The 18,646-nt window shown below is 52.0% G+C and overlaps 1 protein-coding gene across 1 annotated transcript in view; it reads left to right on the forward strand.

Annotated features, from left to right (window-relative positions):
* The window catches only part of HTT (huntingtin), a 134,606-nt gene that overhangs the window by 59,127 nt on the left and 56,833 nt on the right, over window positions 1-18,646 (forward strand). The window contains exons 24-33 of the mRNA XM_039232151.1: window positions 1,338-1,414; window positions 3,170-3,321; window positions 4,329-4,531; window positions 7,147-7,273; window positions 8,596-8,723; window positions 10,801-10,911; window positions 15,532-15,609; window positions 16,095-16,318; window positions 17,577-17,655; window positions 17,763-17,924. Of these exons, the coding sequence (XP_039088082.1) occupies window positions 1,338-1,414; window positions 3,170-3,321; window positions 4,329-4,531; window positions 7,147-7,273; window positions 8,596-8,723; window positions 10,801-10,911; window positions 15,532-15,609; window positions 16,095-16,318; window positions 17,577-17,655; window positions 17,763-17,924 (1,341 nt within the window). The remainder of the gene's footprint in view (window positions 1-1,337; window positions 1,415-3,169; window positions 3,322-4,328; window positions 4,532-7,146; window positions 7,274-8,595; window positions 8,724-10,800; window positions 10,912-15,531; window positions 15,610-16,094; window positions 16,319-17,576; window positions 17,656-17,762; window positions 17,925-18,646) is intronic.

Below are 18,646 nucleotides of genomic sequence, written 5' to 3' on the forward strand. Positions count from 1 at the left end.
TGGCAGTCAGCACAGAGCCCGACGCGGGGCTCGAACCCACGAACCGCGAGATCATGACCTGAGCGAAAGTCGGACGCTTAACCGACTAAGCCACGCAGGCGCCCCTGTTTTATTTCTGATTAAAGCAACACGTGCTGGTTGTAAAAGAATTCAGCCAGTGTAGGGAGACGTGAGAATAATAAACACCACCATAATCCGGGGTGGTAATGTGTCAGAAGTTCCAAATGCCTCTGATCTAACTGACTCCGTGAGTGTGTGCCGGACGCGCGGGGAAGAACCAGAGACGCCAGCAAAGGCTTCCGTGCGAAAGTCCCCGTGTCATGGTTTACGGCGCTGCCCTGGGAAAGAGCCATTGCATCCGAATGCGGGAGTGACAGCCACTGATTACGGCAGAAGCCTGTGCAGCAGTGCGCTCATCACACACCTGTTACCGCAGAGCTTGGAGAGGTTTCCAGGCTGTCGAGAGGCGGCATCTGGGCTGTGATGGTGCGAGAGACCAGAGGCCACGTGTGCTTGCATGCAGCCCCGTCCGTTGGGAAAAGTCGTCTTCACACATGTACTTTTCTCAGATACTCAGGAAAACGACTGGCAAAAAATGACCAAAATGGATTTTAGGAATATGAGTTTTGTTTCCTTCTTTATGTTTTTCAGATATTTATAAGTTTTCTAAAATGAGCAAGGGTAACTTTCCTAATTAGATATTGAGAATATTACACGAAGTTGTGTTAATTTGCTGATTACCCTGAAACTCCATCATTTATTGTATATGGCAGAAGAAATGCTTGCATGTTGTAGAAAATTCCCAACAGTTATGACTGGGCCGCCTTGGTCAGTACATAGTGCCTCTTAAACCCAAATGTCATTTGATTTCTTTGTAGTTTGGTCTTCACTGGATTCATTTAAAGTACCATAAGCTTCATTTATTTGTATTTATTGTGGCTTCCATGTGTCAGGCACTCTTCTAGGCCTGGGATGTAAACAGACAGGGAGCCTGTCGTGTGCCCCTTGCGGCCTGGTCAAGAGGTGGACATCAGTGAGCTTGAGCACAGGAGCAGACGGTGTGGGGAGGGCGCGGGGCCATTGCCGCGGGAAGCAGAAGGGCTGTGCCAGCTGCTGGCATTCATCGCGCCACAGAGCGGTCTCTCCTTCATGCCTGCGTCTCACTTGTCGGGTTCTGCCGTCGAAGGACGAGCCAGTCCCCTTGTAGGACAGATCGTGAGACACAGATCTCAGTTCTGTTTTCCCTGATTGTACTTTCTGTAAAGGGTAAAAGGAGGGTCATTTTGATAATCCTGTTTGGTGCGTGGGTATGATTTTCCTGTCCTTTCCTTTTTCAGTTCGGATGCTGCGAGGCTTTGTGTCTTCTTTCCACTGCCTTTCCAGTCTGCGTTTGGAGCTTAGGCTGGCATTGTGGGTACGTATTGTTCTCAGCATGCCGCTGTCTGTGCTTACGTGATACAAACATCGTCATTGGGATCCCCTTGTTTGTTTCTTGAGTCTTTCCTCCGTCTGACCTTTAGAAGAATACCCAGCAGAAGGCTGGCCTCCGCCCTGTTAGCTAGTGAGGGAGTTCTCTGAAGTTCTCATCAGCGGGTGCCAGATGCCCACTCGTCAGTGCTTTGGAGGGTTTCAGGGTGGGACTTGCAGGTTCCTTGTAGGGAATTCGCATTTGCTGTCCAGATGTCTCTAATTGGCTTCTCTCCAAAGTCTTCCTTGTGTATTAGAAATTTGGTAACATTTTTTTGTTTGAAACCCAAGTGTGACCTATCATTCAAACTCATGATGAGCTACAGTGTGTAACTTAGGAACTTGTACTTACATTAGCAGTTTTCATTTAAAAATGATTTTCCTCCAGTAGATGCGCTAATAGCATCTGTGAAATAATTTCTCCTGTGAGTCTCCTGTGACACTAAGAAGTAAGCTTTTATTATGTATACCGATGACTGAGAAAAATTTCGGGACATACCAGCGCTTTTTAAAAAACTTTTTTTTGTAATTTTTTTTTTTTTTTTTGAGTGAGAGAGAGAGCATAAGTGGGGGAGGGGCAGAGAGAGGGAGAAACAGAATCCGAAGCAGGCTCCAGGCTCTGAGCTATCAGCACGGAGTCCAACGATGGGCTCAAATTCACAAGCCATGAAATCATGACCTGAGCCTTAGTCGGATGCTTAACCAGCCGAGCCACCCAGGTGCCCCAGGGCTCACCATCACTTTAAAAAAAAAATTTTTTTTTTTAATGTTTATTTATTTTGAGAGAAAGAGTGTGTGAGTGGAGGAGGGACAGAGAGAAAGATACAGAATCTGAAATAGGGTCTAGACTCTGAGCTTGCAACACAGACCCTGATGCGGGGCTCAAACCCACAAACCATGAGGTCATGAACTGAGCCAAAGTCAGAAGCTTGACTGACTGAGCCACCCAGGCGCCCCTGACCATCACTTTTGAAAAGTAAATCTGCAGATTTGTGTCTGTGTCACTGTATGACCAGCTAATATTTGCTTGGAGTGGTTGGATTGCATCTTCTGGTCTAGAATGACTGCTTCCCTGTGTCCACAGGTAGTTCCTGAGCAACTACACTTTTCTGGTCATAGATCCAGCACCTGACCTGACTCTAGGCAACTTTGGCATTGGAGTAAAATATGCTGAATCAAGATTCAAAGAAAGTTAAAAAGTTATAAACAGTTTCAGTAGTTTATTTTTTTTTATGTTTATTCATTTATTTATATTTACTTTAAAATTTTTTTTAAGATTTTGTTTATTTTTTTCCTTTTATAGTTTATTATGTTTATTTTTGAGAGAGAGACAGAGTATGAGCAGGGGAGGGCCAGAGAGAGAGAGAGACACAGAACCTGAAGCAGCTCCAGGCTCCGAGCAGGCAGCACAGAGCCTGATGTCGGGCCTGAACCCACAGACTGTGAGATCATGACCTGAGCCGAAGTCAGACGCTTAATTGACTAAGTGCCCCTCAATAGTTTTAATCAGATCTGCTACCTGGTTTCATTTCTCCGATTTTTGTGGAGCTGAGCGTTTGTGCAGGAAGGATGCTAATTAACAAACGGAGGTCGCTTTATGAGCTGGTATAAAACCTATGGTGATATGCCTTCTTGGCTCATTGGGGAAGGCAGGACTGCTTTACAGCTTTTGTCATCTGACCTTGCACATGTCGGCTTGCAGGGTGCCCCCGCTGAGCGCGTCCGATGAGTCTCGGAAGAGCTGCACTGTCGGCATGGCCACGGTGGTCCTGACCTTGCTGTCGTCCGCGTGGTTCCCGCTTGACCTCTCTGCGCACCAGGACGCTCTGGTGCTGGCTGGAAACTTGCTCGCAGGTATTGGTGCAGAGGTGAAGCAGGGCTTCGGGTCTGTAGCCATAGGTTTCCTTTTGAGGGATGAGGTGGTGCGCATGCGAAGGAGAGATGCTGTGAGGCCATCACCAGGATGGCTCCAGCCCTTCGTCACAGTTCCCGATGTCAGCGGCATGCACAGGTGTGAGCTACAGGCACCTGTTCTGGGCCGACCGTTTTAAAGGTGCCCTTTTCCTGCCCAACCCATCAGCTACAGGTAAACTCGTTCCTAATTTCATTTTAGTGGGCACCACATGCCAGGCACAGCCCCAGGCACTGCAGCTGTAAGAAAGGGCGCTGTGTGGGCCCTGTTCACAAGTCACATGCGGATTCAGTGGACAGCGCATGTAAGCGAAGTCCAGTGGCTGCCAGGGTGGCTGCGATCGCTCCCCTTAAACAACAGACGGAGGGCGTAGCCTGTAGAAAGGCACAGAGACACAAAAAATGTCGTGACGTGTGAGGACTGCAGGTAGTTTGGGATGTTAGGTGAGGACGAGGACTGGCAGGGAGGACGTGAGGAAGGAGCGCCACCGAACTTGACGGGCAGGGCCGCCTCGCCAAGTGCTCCTCAACGACGACCATTCTGTTTGCCGTGTGACGTCATGGCAGAGCCTCGTGGAGGGGCTGGCAGTGGGGCTGGCGCATTAGCAGGTCCCGTCCTCGGCCGGCTTCTGTGTGGCTTGGAGGGGAAGGTAGGGAAACCCATTTGGGAGGCTCATGTCCCCGTCGAGGCGAGATAATGGCTGTGGGCTGATGTTCCGGAAGGGGACGCAGGGGGCAGGATCGGCAGGCCTCGGCCACCAGTTGAATTGGGGTTATTGGGGTTGTAAAGGTCCGGGACGCCGGGGGTGATCGGCACGTCCTGGCTGGGCGTACGGATGGTGGTGAGGTCAGGAAAGTCCACCAGCTGGAGGCGCCCAGCAGGCTCCAAGTAGACGGCTCTAAATGACTTGCCTGCTGAGTTCTTTGCCCCACGTTGTGCCACATCACAGCCAGCGCCCCCAGGTCTCTGAGAAATTCGTGGACCTCTGAGGAGGAAGCCAACCCAGCTGTCGCCAAGCAGGAGGAGGTCTGGCCGGCTCTGGGTGACCGGACCCTGGTGCCCATGGTGGAGCAGCTCTTCTCCCACCTGCTGAAGGTGATCAATATCTGCGCACACGTGCTGGACGATGTGGCTCCTGGACCGGCAATAAAGGTAACTTCAGGGGCGCCTGGGGGGCTGAGTCGGTTAGGCGTCTGACTTCGGCTCAGGTCATGATCTCAGTGTGTGGGTTCGAGCCCCACGTCGGGCTGTGTTCTGACAGCTCGCTCAGAGCCTGGAGCTGCTTCAGATTCTGTCTCTCCCTCTCTCTGACCCTCTCCTGATCACACTGTCTCTCTCTCTCTCCTTCTCTCAGAAATAAATAAAACATTAAAAAAAAAGATAAAGGTAACTTCAGACTTGAACGGTCCTTTCAGCAGGGACATCATGGGTGTCAGACATGCCGTCATTGACTCATCTGTCCCTTCCTTACTCTATTTTGCTTTAAATGGAGAAAATTGCTCATGTGGTGACTCTGAATTTAACACCAGAATATGTCATCCAATGTGTAGCTCTTTTGGTGCCACCAGTGCCGCCATCAGTTACTGTCGTCTCTGAGGGGAAGTGCTAGCTTTGTTCTTGGCTTTCAGCACGAGCCAAGGAAGCTCTGCCTTGAAGCCACTGGCCCATTAGGTAACTACTCACCTGCTGTCTCCTGGGGTGTCGGCAGGTCGTTTGTCTTTTCTGTGCAGTGCAGTTCAGTCAGATCACCTCCACACCAGACGATAAACTCTTTGCACAGTGAATTTAAGGTGGATGAGTTCACGTATAATTTAGGGGGGATGAGTTCACGTACAGTTCTATCCGATGGCTTGTACTCTCCCGTGTCCTCCGTCTCAGGTTACTTCCGTCTCTAAAAACTCCTCTGACTTCACCACGTTCTCCTTCAACTGCCACTTGGTCTCCTTGTCACTGCAAACTGTTCTGAAGAGTCCCGTGTCCCCACATAACACCTTAGTGCCTCCCGTGGCTCCGGCCGTCGATTCCCCCATCGCAGCTGGTCGGCTTTTGGCCGCCAGCTCTTCCTGCCAAGATGGGTCCTGGGGTCTCGTGGTGCTTCTTGGGTCCTGTCTTCTGTGCATCACTCGGCATTGCCCTTGGGTCCTGTCTTCTCCTGTGCGTCACTCGGTGCTTCTGCGCAGGTCCTGAAACCGTCGTTCCCGCTGGCCTCCGGGATGCCTCTTGTTTCCCTCTAACCACCTGCTCCCGGGCCCTCTCCTGGCGTCACCGCTCTGCCCCCCACGGATGATCCCCAGGCCTTGTCCTGGGTTGGCCTCTCTCCACACTTCCAGGGCCAGTGCCGGCCGGCCCGTGCAACTCTGTACTGGTGGGAACGCCAGCCAGCACAGTAGCCACCAGCCACCCGTGGCGTCAGAGCACAACTGAGGACGTGAACTTCTAATTTTGTTTAATTGTCTTTAAATGTAAATGTCCACATGTAGATAGTGGCTCCAGCATGGGACGGGGCGGCTCAGGCCGGTCAGGTCTGCTCTTACGTCAAGATTTAAACATCAGACACCCCAAGTCTGTCTTTGGAGCGTCAGTCCAGAGACGTGCGTCGCGTCTCCTTGGATGGCTCGCGGGTCTCGGACCCGCTCTAGATCTGAGCTGCTCAGCCTCGCCCCTGCCTGTGCCTGCCCTCCTCCCCCTGCTTTGTGCTTCATCAGCTGGAGACGTGGCGGTCACCATATTTCTTTGTTTTCGCTCATGAAGTCTGGTCTTTACTGAATATCTTGTAACACCCCGTATACACACGTGCACACATGCATGTACTGTGCACACACAAGTACGTACACGTATAGGTGCACACGTACACACACACACCTCTGTGTTCACTGCCGCTCTCCTGGTGCCAGCTGCTGGCCTGCTGGAGTGCTGCTCCAACCTTTTCTTCTCATTCCTGTTGAGGCAGCACTGTTAACGCACCTGCAACTGCAGCGTAACTGACGTGCCGTGCGAGCCACCGCTTACCGTGTAGGATCTAGGTGGGTTTACGCCATCACCACCACCCGTGTAGAATCCAGAAAGGAGCACTGTACCCTTGAACTGTCACCCCCAACCTCCCGGGCCCTCCAGCTCCAGGCAGCCACCACCTACTTGCTCTTTCTGTGACCCGCCCATGGCGGACCTATCTTGGGAAGGGACTGTGCCGTTGGCGTCTTTCATGGGTCTACGCTCCCAACGGAAGCTGTTGGCCACACTCCAACCGCTTCCCTGAGACTGTGGGGAGAGCAGTGGAGCTGGGGCCCGATGCCCATGCCCCCGCGGCCCCTGCAGCGTCTACTTCGTGCCTCCTGCAGTTCTGTGCTCTGCCCTGGACTCCCAGCTCTTTAGCCTTGACATTGGATAGGTTCCTTCATCTCTGAGCCCTTCTCATCATTTGAAAACTGGGGTCTAAAACATTGCTTCGGACCCCTTTTCCTGCCCTGGCTCCCACAGAGCACCCTGGCTGCCGCTGGGGGCGAGGGGTGGGCCCCGCCTGACCCCCTGATGGCCTTGACCCTCCACGGCGCACCTGTGGGGAGGTTCTGGGTCAGCCCCGGCCGCGTGTGATGGTTGTGTGGGCTGGCGAGGCTGGCGCACATACCGTGTGTGAGCTCTGTGAATGAGGGTTCCGAGAACAGCGAGGTTGCCCGGGTTGCTCTGCTCCAGGAGCGGGAAGCCACGTCCGCGACTTTCCGTTGGCACGCCGGTTCCGCTTCCTTCACAGACTCTGCTTCTTGTTGCAGGCAGCCTTGCCGTCCCTCACAAACCCTCCCTCTCTAAGTCCGATCCGCCGGAAGGGGAAGGAGAAAGAGCCAGGAGAGCAGGCCTCTGCGCCCTTGAGCCCCAAGAAGGGCAGTGAAGCCAGTCCAGGTAGGAAGTGATAACAGACGGGGGACGCCGTGTGTCATCGAAAGCAGGGACTTAGGCTTCCGTTCGTGCCGCAGTGAACGTGATAACTTGGAGGCAGAGAGTTTCCCAGTGTGGGTTCAGGTAGTAACTATTAATCCCCAACTGTGCAGACTGCGCGTTCCGGTCTTGAGCGCCTCTCAGTGTCCCTTGCCAGTATGTGGCCGCCAAGGTCTGCGGGCGTCTGGCCCCTAGCAAGGGGCCCCGCCTGCGGTCCTCCCCACCCTACTTTTCCCCGCAGAAGAGGGTAGAAGAGACCCGGGTTTCTGTCAGGGAGGCGGTGTAGACGGCTGGGAGCAGAGCTAGCGGATGAAGCGGTGGTTCTGATATGGGAGGCCCTCGCCAGTGGGAAGTGGCAGGTTTACGTTTGGACACTGGGGTCAGTCGTGTGAACAGGTGGACCTGAAAGCTCAGATGAAGGAGGCTTCTAGACCAGGGCCGCTCTCAGAACACAAGGGGCCAGGGTTCTGGTGGGGCCCCGCCGTTCCCACCACCAGGCGGCCGCGGCGGGCGCGCTGGGCGTGGGGGGGGGGGCGGGCGGCCCGCAGCGGGCATGCCTTCCTGCCGCGCTCCCGCCAAAGCTGCCGGCCCCGCCTCCCGGCGCCTGCGCAGTCTGGCCTCCCAGTTGTTTTGCTTCCAGAGCTGTGCGGTAAGGCTTTTTAAAAGGTGCTCTTTTCTACGGATTGACTGCAGGACCGCAGGAGGATTTGCAGCTTTAAAAGCTTCAGAACTTTACAAGTGTGAAGTTATCAGTCCGTCACTGGTCCTCGTTTGGTGGATTAAATCATCGAAGGGCTCCGAGGCAGAGATCTTTAAAACTTGAGTTAGAATAGTTGTATATAGTGCGTGGCATTTTCATATTTCTTGTCCATTTCGTGATCATGTATGTATGTGCTCTTTACAGTTTTTAAGCACGTTGGTTGCTTACAGGGCCCGTGGCCTGTACTGGCTGGGGCTCGGTGCCACCGTGCGCTGGGACTCTCAGGGGTCTCGGCTCCTGCACCTTGTGTGATCGGCTGGAGGTCATGGAATGAGTCGTTACTCTGGTTTGCAAACTGGCAACGAGACCATAACAACCAAACAGTGTGACAGCACTGTTCCTTTTTGTCTTGTTTCATTTCCTGGGGACTGCCTGGATTCTACTTAGGTTTATTAAGTCCATTTTTTAATTTGAATCTTAATCTACTAGAGTACCTTGAAAAACCATTATTGCTAGTAACTTCTTTTGAACTTGACAAGCGTTTATTTTTTATCTAAAAGTTTATTTCGTGTGGTGTGTTTCAAAGCCTCTCGACAGTCCGATGCCTCGGGGCCTGTTACTGCAAGCAAGTCCTCGTCACTGGGGAGCTTCTACCACCTTCCGTCATACCTCAAATTGCACGATGTCCTGAAAGCTACTCACGCTAACTATAAGGTACTGCCTGCTCCTTTTGTAAACATATGCACATGCTCAAATTTCTAATAGATCGGGGATGTGTTTCTTCAGATTTGTGGCTTGTGTGTGTACGTGTATGTATGTACGTATGTGTACGAGACGGCGTGAGATATGAGCTACAGTAGTCTTTTCAGGTTTTCTCTGGAATCCTGAGAGTGTTTCCATGGGGATCATGTTAATTTGCGGATTAACTTAGGGAGAACTGGTATCGGAGATGTTAAGCCTACCTGTCCAGAGCGCGGGATGCTTTTTTGATTGAAAACTTCTTGTGTGTGCCTCAGATACACGTGAAATTTAAAGAATTTTAAAAAGAATTTTTGAAGGTTATTTCACATAGATTTTGCACATTCTTTTTTTTTTTTAATTTTTTTTTTAATGTTTTATTTATTTCCAGGAGAGAGAGAGAGAGAGAGACAGCGTGAGCAGGGGAGGGTCAGAGAGAGAGGGAGTCACAGACTGAAACAGGCTCCAGGCTCTGAGCTGGCAGTCAGCACAGAGCCCGACGCGGGGCTCGAACCCACGAACCGCGAGATCATGACCTAAGTGAAAGTCGGACACTTAACCGACTAAGCCACCCAGGCGCCCCATGCACATTCTTGATAAATGAGTCCCCAGATGCCCAGACAGTCATCTTCTTTTGTTATTGATAGATATTTCTCAGGGTGCATTTGTTTGTTTTTTTAACCATTTATGAACTTAATCTGGCTTTTTTCCTGAAGGATATCAATACTTTTGAAAGATCAGAATATTTGACCACATTTTACAAAAGATTCAGAGGCTTGTTTTAGCCAATGTTTCTCATGTCATCCACCCATGTAGCAGAGGGCACGTGGGAAATACTGCACAGAGAAGGTGTTTCTTTCCTGCCTATTCTCGACTCCTGTCCTGAGTCCTAGGGCCTTCTTGATGATCCTGGCATCCACTCCATCCTTACCGTTTCCCCTCCGGGACTTCCTGGGCTCCACGCTGTACCCCGAGCATCGTGGCCCCCAGTGTCCCAGATGCCCGTCTGGATAGGTGTGTGTGGAGTGCCTGGCACGTGTGAGATCTGTCACACTGCCCCTCCGTCTCCTTCCTTCTTCATTCTCTCCACACTGGCTGTGTCATCAGGTCCCACCCTGACCCTCATTGTTAGCTCCCCTCAGAGCCCCATGACCCTGCTTCTCACCTGTGACCTCTGTTCTTCGTCAAGATAGGCCTTCCCATGCGCACGCCCCTCACCCTCTCGTCCTGCCATGCCTGCTGAAGGCGAGCCCCTACCCTCCTGTCCTGTGGGATGTGGCCCCATGGAGTCTCCTGTCCCCGTATCCCCACGCGTCCTTCCTCTGCCTGCTGGAAACCACCTCACGGGGACACAGAGCAGTCATGGTTGTCACCTTCTGTGTGTGTCTCCCCTGCGGCCTCCCCCTTGGCCCAGGAAGTGCTTGCTCTCTCATCACAGCTGGCTAGGTTTGATTTCTCTGAGCAGAATTCTTTCTCTGTTGTAGTGTTTTGCACGGTTTTTGCCAGTTTTTCTTTTTATGGACGATCCCGCCCCTTTCACCCTTCTGCTTACACGTTACATCCTTGGACCTGACTCATTCTGTTAGATAGGGGAGTTGCTGCATAATTTAATTCAGCTGGGTCCTTTAGAATTATAATTTAATTCTTCTTAAAATGTATTTAATATTTTGCTGTAGCCAGACTGAAAGGCAGTTCCTGGATCTGATCATGATTCTCAGGGGATATCAACATGTATGGAACAAAACATGTATTTTCTAGGTTTTGGTAGGGTGCTTATCAGATACTGATTATAATGGACACTAAAATTTTTTTCTCATGCTGCTAGGTCAGAAATTGTTTTTCAGCAATATCAATGTAAGCTGGAATGCCTTTGAAAGGTGACAGTTTTATCTGGTTCCTTCCCAGGGCATTTGCCCAGTGCTGAGAGACCCCAGACCGCGGGTGCTAGGGCAGCCCAGCGGGACACTCACCGCGGACAGCACATGTCTTTGTTGCAGGTGACAGGATGGGACGGCGCCCGTAACCCTGTGTTCTCTCCCTCCGCCTTCCCAAGGTTACCTTGGACCTTCAGAACAGCGCTGAGAAGTTTGGGGGCTTTCTGCGCTCCGCCTTGGATGTTCTCTCGCAGATCCTCGAGCTGGCAACGCTGCACGATATCGGGAAGGTTTGTGTTCCGTTTCCTCCCCCTGAGCCGTGGCCGGCATGAGGGCTGTCCGGTCACTTCTCACAGGCAGGAATAGCTTGGGGAGAAGCTTCCGCGGCCCTCTGCTGTGGCGAGTCTTGTCTCAGCCTCACATTGAGAGTGTCCTACTTGCATCCTGTTTTCAGGGTTTTTCTGTAGGTTAGCTTCAACCCAGTTCATTCTAGGGTATTGGTGGCTTTAAACCGTGGTGGCAGTCCCTTTGCTTTCTTGTCTGCCCCTTGCAACCGGGAAGGGCGAGACGGACGTGGTCAGCCTGTGTGGCTGGCTCCGCGGGGGCCATGGGACGGCAGAGCTGCGGCTGAAACTCCTGCACTTGGGCCCAAGTCCGGTATCCCCTCCCCTTGTCCTACAGGGGGCGCTCAGACGCACAGGACAGTTTTTAAGGACCTGCGCGGTAAACGCCTGTCTCGTGTCCACGTCCCGGGCCTGTAGGCCACGTTTCACCGTGGTCACTTTCCTGGGTGTGTGTCCCCTGCCGGCTCCAGGCCCTTATTTCTCATGTGTTTCGGGAACCTTGAACGTGTGCCCCCAACGTACGGGGTGCTCAGGAAGTTCATGTGTTTTTATCTAAGTCTTCTTCTTGACTTAGTTTCCTAGTTTTCATCATCACAGCGTGTATGTTATCTTGTTTCTTCTCTTCAGGTGCTTCTTGGGCTTTTCCCCATGTCCGTGTGGTGCCTGCGCTTGTTTTAATGGCGGGAGAGTGTCCTGTTCTTACCGGTGCTGTTATTGTCCCCTCTGAGTGAAACCTGGCATAGTTTGTTTTCCTGATGCCACCTTCTTGGTGAGACCAGCTGGCTGTCCAGTCCAGGGCGCGGCCCCCTCTCCCTGCGCGGCCCTGTCAGCACAGTGATCTGTCGCTTTTCCTCTCTCGGACAAGCAGGTCCTTAAGGTCCGTGGGCTGTGTAGATAATGTATTTTAGCAAAATAGGGAATATAACACAGTAAAATAATTTTTTTAACGTTTATGTAGTTTTGAGAGAGAGACAGAGCATGAGCAGGGAAGGGGTAGAGAGAGAGGGAAACAGATTCTGAAACAGGCTCCAGGCTCTGAGCTGTCAGCACAGAACCTGACACGGGGCTAGAACTCACAGACCATGAGATCATGACCTGAGCTGAAGTTGGACGCTTAACCGACTGAGCCACCCAGGCGCCCCAAGGTAATATAACACACTTTAAATTTGAATGTTAGATACGCCAAAATAAAAGCCATTTAAATGAGATTTTTAAATAATAAAATTTTCTTATTTCAGGGAATTAAGATAACTTTGTAGTTTGTTGTTTTTGTATATTTTCTTTTGGGGGGAATGTGGTTTCTCTTCCTTTTTTCTTTTAACTTTTTATCATGACTGACACACACATATAGCAATAGTGGTTTTTCAGTTGCAGTCAGTGAACTTATCGAATGATACATTTACCCTAATATATGAAGGTAAATAATTATCAAGTCACAATCTGATGAATGTTGATGTTAGATGATCTGTCTCTTCCTGAAAACGGGGATATGGTTTTATAGATACTTATATGAAAGTGTGTGCAGTAACTTCCATTTCTCAAGATCCTTGTATCTGAGCCAGGACGGCCTCTCCCCCTCTCCCCTTGGTCTTTATGGATAAAGATAGTTTTGCTCCCCTCAGCTTCCCTGTTGTTCCGAGTCTATCGGTTGTGCTGCCTGATGAGAGAGGCCTGTTTGAGCTCCAGCCTTGGCTTTCCCCACATCCCCTTGTCTGTGCTTGGGGAGCCTCTCCTCCTTAACTGCTGAATCTTCCTCCTTGGTCTTTTCGATGAGAGTAGAAACTTCCCAGGTTTTCCTTTGCACTCGGCCACTGGCTGTTTGCAAGAAGTCTCCTTGGCCGATGGCCGTGCAGGCGAGGCCGGGACCCCTCCTGCAGATGCACGCAGCTGCCCGTGCCCTTCCTGCGGTTGGGGCGGCGGGTGCCTTGCCGCCGTATAGACACGCCGGACGTGCCATCCCCGGCACTGGGGACCCGAGCCTCACGGACTGCTTGGGGGTGTGACCTGCAAAATGTCGGAGCAGGTTTTCCTCGTCGCTGTGAGCTTCTCTGGGTGTAGCAGGTGAAGGTGAAGAGAGATTTTAGAATAAAGAGTAGAGTTGTTTTGTTTTTCTGAGTTCTGACGGTGGGGATGAGAAGTCATAATTCTATATTCTTGACAAGTAATGGTCTTTATCTTTCTTCTCATCTAGACCTTGTTTATTCCACACCCAATTTTATGTAATTGGAATGTGTTACGTGATGTGATTTGTTTGTGTGTTGGCGTTCTCTCTGGCCATCGTTTCACACACACTTTTCCCTGCATCTCCTTACTGCTGTCCGTATTATAGTTATGTTTTCTCTGGCTGCTCTGGAGTCTTCACTGGTCTTAAGTGGTTTGACTTTTATGTGCCTCAGTGTAACTTCCCTTACATTTCTTGTGCTTGGGTTTGTTGAATTTAGACCTCTGGCTTTATAGTTCTCTTAAAGTTAGGGAAATTTGGGGCCATTATTTCTTCAAATATTTTTTTCTGGTCCTGCCCACTGCTTTTTCTTCTCTCCAAAGGGGACTCGAATTACCTGCATATTCGGATGTGTAAGGCTGTCCCATACGCAGCGCACGGATGCTCCTTTCAGGTTTTCTGTCTGTGTGGCATTTTGTGTGGCTCTCATGGCTGTGTCTTCAGGCTTTTTGGTCTCTTCTTCTGCAGTGTCCAGTCTGACTCTTCATTCCATCTAGTGCGTTTTTCATCACTAACATTGTTTTTAGCTCTAAAAGTCTGATTTCAGTCTTTTTTAAAAATCTCTTATATTTCCGCTTAAGTGTTTGAGTGCGTAGAGTACAGTCATGACTTCTATGTCCTTCTCTGCTAATTCTAAAATACTGTCCAGTCTGGGTCATTTTTGATTGATTTTTACTCCTTATTGAGGATTGTGTCTTCCTGCCTCTTTGCCTGCGTGGTAACCTTTGATCGGCTGCTGGGCATCGTGAAGTGTTATTGGGTGCAGGCATTTTTGTCCTCCTGTAAGTCTTCATGGGCTTTATTCTGAGATGGAATTAAGTTGTGTGGGGACCGTTTACACTTGGGTGTCACATTTGTGATGTTTGGTGGGTTGGAGCAGTGCTCAGTCCGCGGCTAATTATTTCCACCACAGGCAGGGCCTTCCTGGGAACTTTACCTGGTGCTCCGTGAGTTACCACTCTCCCAAGTTGCGGGGGAGCAGTAACTGTCCCTAGCCCTTTGTGGGTGCCAAGCACTGCCCCGTAACCCTTTCTGGTGACTGTCCCCTGGCCTTGGGGGTTTCCTCACACGCCCGTGATGACTGGTCCAGAGTTCTGTCTGGGCAGCTGTCCCGTTGAGCCCTCACTGCTTCAGCTTCCCAGACTCCTAACTCCTCCTGACTTGGGGTCTCTGTGGCCCCCCTTCCTTGTGCCTATACCTGGAAACTCTCATAGGGCAGTGAGCCAGTGCAGTATGGGGGTCGCCACTCATGTTTCCTGTCTCTCAGGGTCACTGTCCTCCAGCGCCTGCTGCTTAGCATCTTGTCACTGCAGTTTCACACGGTGCCATGTGTTTCGTTTGGTTGTTTGGGCGGAAAATATAAACGGACCCTTGCCTCGTTTTGCCAGAAGTGCACATCCGTCTATTACACCGCATGTTAGCGTCCAACGGGGACGTGGTCCTGTTGCTGCGCGTGCAGACACCACCATGGCCGCCGTCCTCACCAGTGTCAGGGTCTGGTACGGTTTCCGGCAGTGTTTGTTACGAGAGTCAGTCCTTTGCTAGACAGACCCTGACCGGAAAGGCTCTGGTTGTAATTCTCTCCGTTAACGTTTATCGGATACCAGCCATGGGCTGGTAAAACCAAAGTGCAGCACATAACAAATTCACCCTGTAGGGTACAAACTGGAATGCTTAGAGTCTAATTTGAGGAAGTCAGAATATTAAACATATGTGGGCCTTTAGTATTTGAAACCAACCAAAGTCTGGGGATTGTACCAACAAGTGAGGCGAGAGGACTCTTGCGTCTGTCGGTGTGAGCGGCAGCCCTTCTGACGGAAACGGTGGCCGGCGACCACGCAGGTGTCCGGGCGGGGCGCCGCTGGTGCTGAGCGTCTGCACTGGTGGTGTCCTGAGAGTCCGTGTCTTTGTCCTTTTCGTTGTCCCGAGAGGACCCTGGGAGCCTCGGGCCTTATTCTTTAGGGCGGTAAAAGTAGTTTGTTTGTGAGGACAGTGTGTGCAGGCGGCTGTTTGTGCAGACACCGCAGGACCCCTGGTAGTAAACGCCACCAAGCGCCCACATCTTCTGTGCAGCCGGACGCCTGCGGGGCTCCCGAATTCCTTCCCTGACAATGGGCTGGGGGCGGAGTGGTAAGTGGATGTCTGGTGAGCATTCCCGAGGAGGTGAGCGTGTGAGGGAGCAGCAGAGGCGCCCAGGAGAGAGGCTGGAGGGAGTGGCTTCGATACCCGTGCTTCCTGCCCAGCCCTGTTCACGGTGGTGGATGGCGAGCCCCCTCTGGTGTGGACCGCGGTTCGCATCCCTGATAATGCCGCCCGTGGGTCCCTGACCGCACGTCTTCCCGCAGTGTGTCGAGGAGATCCTCGGGTACCTGAAGTCCTGCTTCAGCCGGGAGCCCATGATGGCCACTGTTTGCGTTCAGCAGGTAAAGACGTCATTTCCTGGGCTCCGCTTCTAAGACCCACACTCTGGGCACGGGGACGGGATGTGGCTTGTCCTTTAGAAGGTGGTGTTGGTGGCATGTCCAGCAGCCCCTCTGTGTCACGCGTTGGCCGGCTCTGATATTGGGCAGAGGGCCCCTCGTCCCTCCCCTCTGGGTCCGGACTCCTCAGCTGGACTCTGGTCACACGCTGCCGTTTTGGTGTCTGTCCAGGCTCCTGTTTGGAGCGCTGGGTCCAAACACAGAGTCACAGAGGAAGTCATGGCTCCTGGGCTTCTGACTTAAGACTCACATCGCCCTTTGCCATGGCAGTCTCACACGGTGGTGATGGCGATTCTGTGCAAGGAAGTCAGTCTGGAGTTCTGCGAACATAGCCCGTTATTTTTAGCTGGGTTTGCCAGCCCTCTGGGAGACTCGTGTGTTCACGCTGCGCCGATCCACATGCTGATGGCTTCGCTCTTTCCCTCTAGTTGTTGAAGACTCTCTTTGGGACAAACTTGGCCTCCCAGTTCGATGGCTTATCTTCCAACCCCAACAAGTCGCAAGGCCGAGCGCAGCGTCTGGGCTCCTCCAGCATGAGGCCAGGCTTATACCACTACTGCTTCATGGCTCCCTACACCCACTTCACCCAGGCCTTAGCCGACGCCAGCCTGAGGAACATGGTGCAGGCCGAGCAGGACCGCGATGCTTCAGGGTAACCGTGCGCCGGTGCTGGCCAGGCCAAAACGTCGGGGAGGCTCCTAGGTGGAAGCATGGAAGAGCCAGTGGCGCATGATCTGTAGAAAGGGAAAATACATTAGCTGTGGCTCCGATACGTAGTCTAGTGCGTCCAGACAGCTTTAGAGAGTTCGGTCATTACCACGATGCTGGAAGCATGGCCCCGCCTCCAAGCAGGCATGTGGTCCAGTGAGCACGACGGCATCTGGGGGATCGTGTGGGCCCAGGGGCCAGGCAGGAGGAGGAGGAGGACACTGGGCACACTTGCTGTGAAGCAGCCAGGACCGCGGTGTGGGCTGCGCTGGCACGCCGAGAACAGGCTGCTGACCCCGGCGCTCATAGACCCCCTTTCCCATAGGCGCCACATGGGTGGCATGTCCTGGGTCTGTCCCGGGAGAGAACGGCTTCCACGTGGCCCAGTCGTGCTGGCATGTAGGCGTACTTGAAGGGCATGGAGGAGTCTCGTATAATAGTATGTGGGGTTTCATAACCTTACAGCTAAGAGTCTCTCTTTTGTTAAATTTATGGTTGTATTTTTGACGCCTGGAATACAGTAATTGTTGCTTAAATAATCATAATTATTAGCAGATATTTGAATGGCTACTCTGTGCTGTAACGAGAGAATTCCTTGTTTTCCCTTTTATAGATGTAGCGATGAAACAGCTACAGTTAACGTACTAGTCAGGAACCGAGGAGAATGCCCTCGCTCCAGGCTTGACGTTGGTGACATACTGTATACCTAGATCCAGTCCTTAGGAGTAGAGCTGTTTACTTTGTCTAATAATACGGGGTAGAAACAAAAAACTGAGGAACTGGGTGTGTTACTGCCATGTAATTTCATACGTATTTCTTGGAAAGGGTGTAATTGATGTGAATGTTTAAAGAAACTTTTCCCCAAGAGAATCAAGTGAGGTCTTCTGAGTCACTGAATCTTTCAAGTGAGTGTCACCTTTGTGGCCTCACGGCAGCCTGGGCTACATGGCGGTGCGTTGCCTGGGCAGACGCTGCTCCTCAGAGGGCCTGGTACTGGCGACAGGGCCGGCTGGCGGCCCCTGCGTCTCAGCACGGCCTGGCGGTCTGTTGGGGGGGGTGCCGCCACATGGCGTGGACACCCAGGTGCTTTCTGATGTGGACGGGTTCTGGTTTTGTGGATGTGAATTGGCGTGGCCTGGAGTGTGGCCGAGGACACGGGAGAGGACTGCAGGCCGTTCTTCACTCGCTTTCTCCACCTGCAGGTGGTTTGACGTGCTTCAGAAAGTGTCCACCCAGCTGAAGACCGGCCTCACGGGCGCCACTAAGAACCGTGCAGATAAGGTGAGCGGGAGGCCGCAGCTTTCAGTGCTCAGCACTTCCCAGCTCGGCTGCTTGAAGTTTTAGTTGAAGTCTAACTCACACATGTGTTCTTTCTTCTTTTTCCATAGAACGCTATTCACAATCACATTCGTTTGTTCGAGCCCCTCGTTATAAAAGCCTTAAAGCAGTACACAACCACAACGTCCGTGCAGCTGCAGAGGCAGGTCTTAGATTTGCTGGCACAGCTGGTTCAGCTGCGGGTCAATTACTGTCTTCTGGATTCAGATCAGGTTTGTCACTTTCACTTTCATCTGCCATCCCTGTCGTAATTGGATAAAAATTCCCTGGAGGAGACACTGAAATCCACCTGTAAGAAGTGTGTGATTTGCTCTTTGCCCACTAGTTGCTGCTCCCTACCAGTTTCACGCGCCCGTGACTCCGGGACCTGGGCACACGCGGCGCGCACTCCCGCCTGTATGAGGCTGTGTGCCCAGGTTAGGAGCCTGTGTACGTGTGTCAGAGGCTTTCCTGCCCCCTCCCCTCCCCACCCCAAGAGGAGTGAATTTAGATTGTAAGGTACAACGTAGATGTATCATTCAGGGGGCATTTTTGCAAAATCCGAAGGCTTACTATAAACATGTTATCAATTACGATGTTTGGTTTCAAGCAAACTGAAGTTGTGCACCTCTTTAAGAAGGACCTAGTGCTTAGAGCCGGACGCAAAACTGGCTCTGCTCCAGTCCTGTGCCCTGTGCCGGTGCCCTCTGGGTTCCCTTCCCTCAGCAGCCCTTGGCGTCCACCACTTCGAATGTCAGGCTGTGGGAGGAGAAGGTGGACTGACGCGGGCATCTGATTACTAAGCCAGCCACGGGCGGTCTGTGCCACTCGGTGTGTGCGAACCGGAACCCGCCACTCCCCAGAGGTGTCTTTTCCGTGCTGCGCAACGTCTCCTGTTTTTCCACAGTAAATGTGCTTATGGCTTTCCAGAAGTGTCCTGAGCTGTCCAGTCTCA

Source organism: Hyaena hyaena, unplaced genomic scaffold (genome assembly GCF_003009895.1).
Source record: "Hyaena hyaena isolate Hyena2069 unplaced genomic scaffold, ASM300989v1 scaffold_63, whole genome shotgun sequence".
NCBI classification, from domain to species: Eukaryota; Metazoa; Chordata; class Mammalia; order Carnivora; family Hyaenidae; genus Hyaena; species Hyaena hyaena.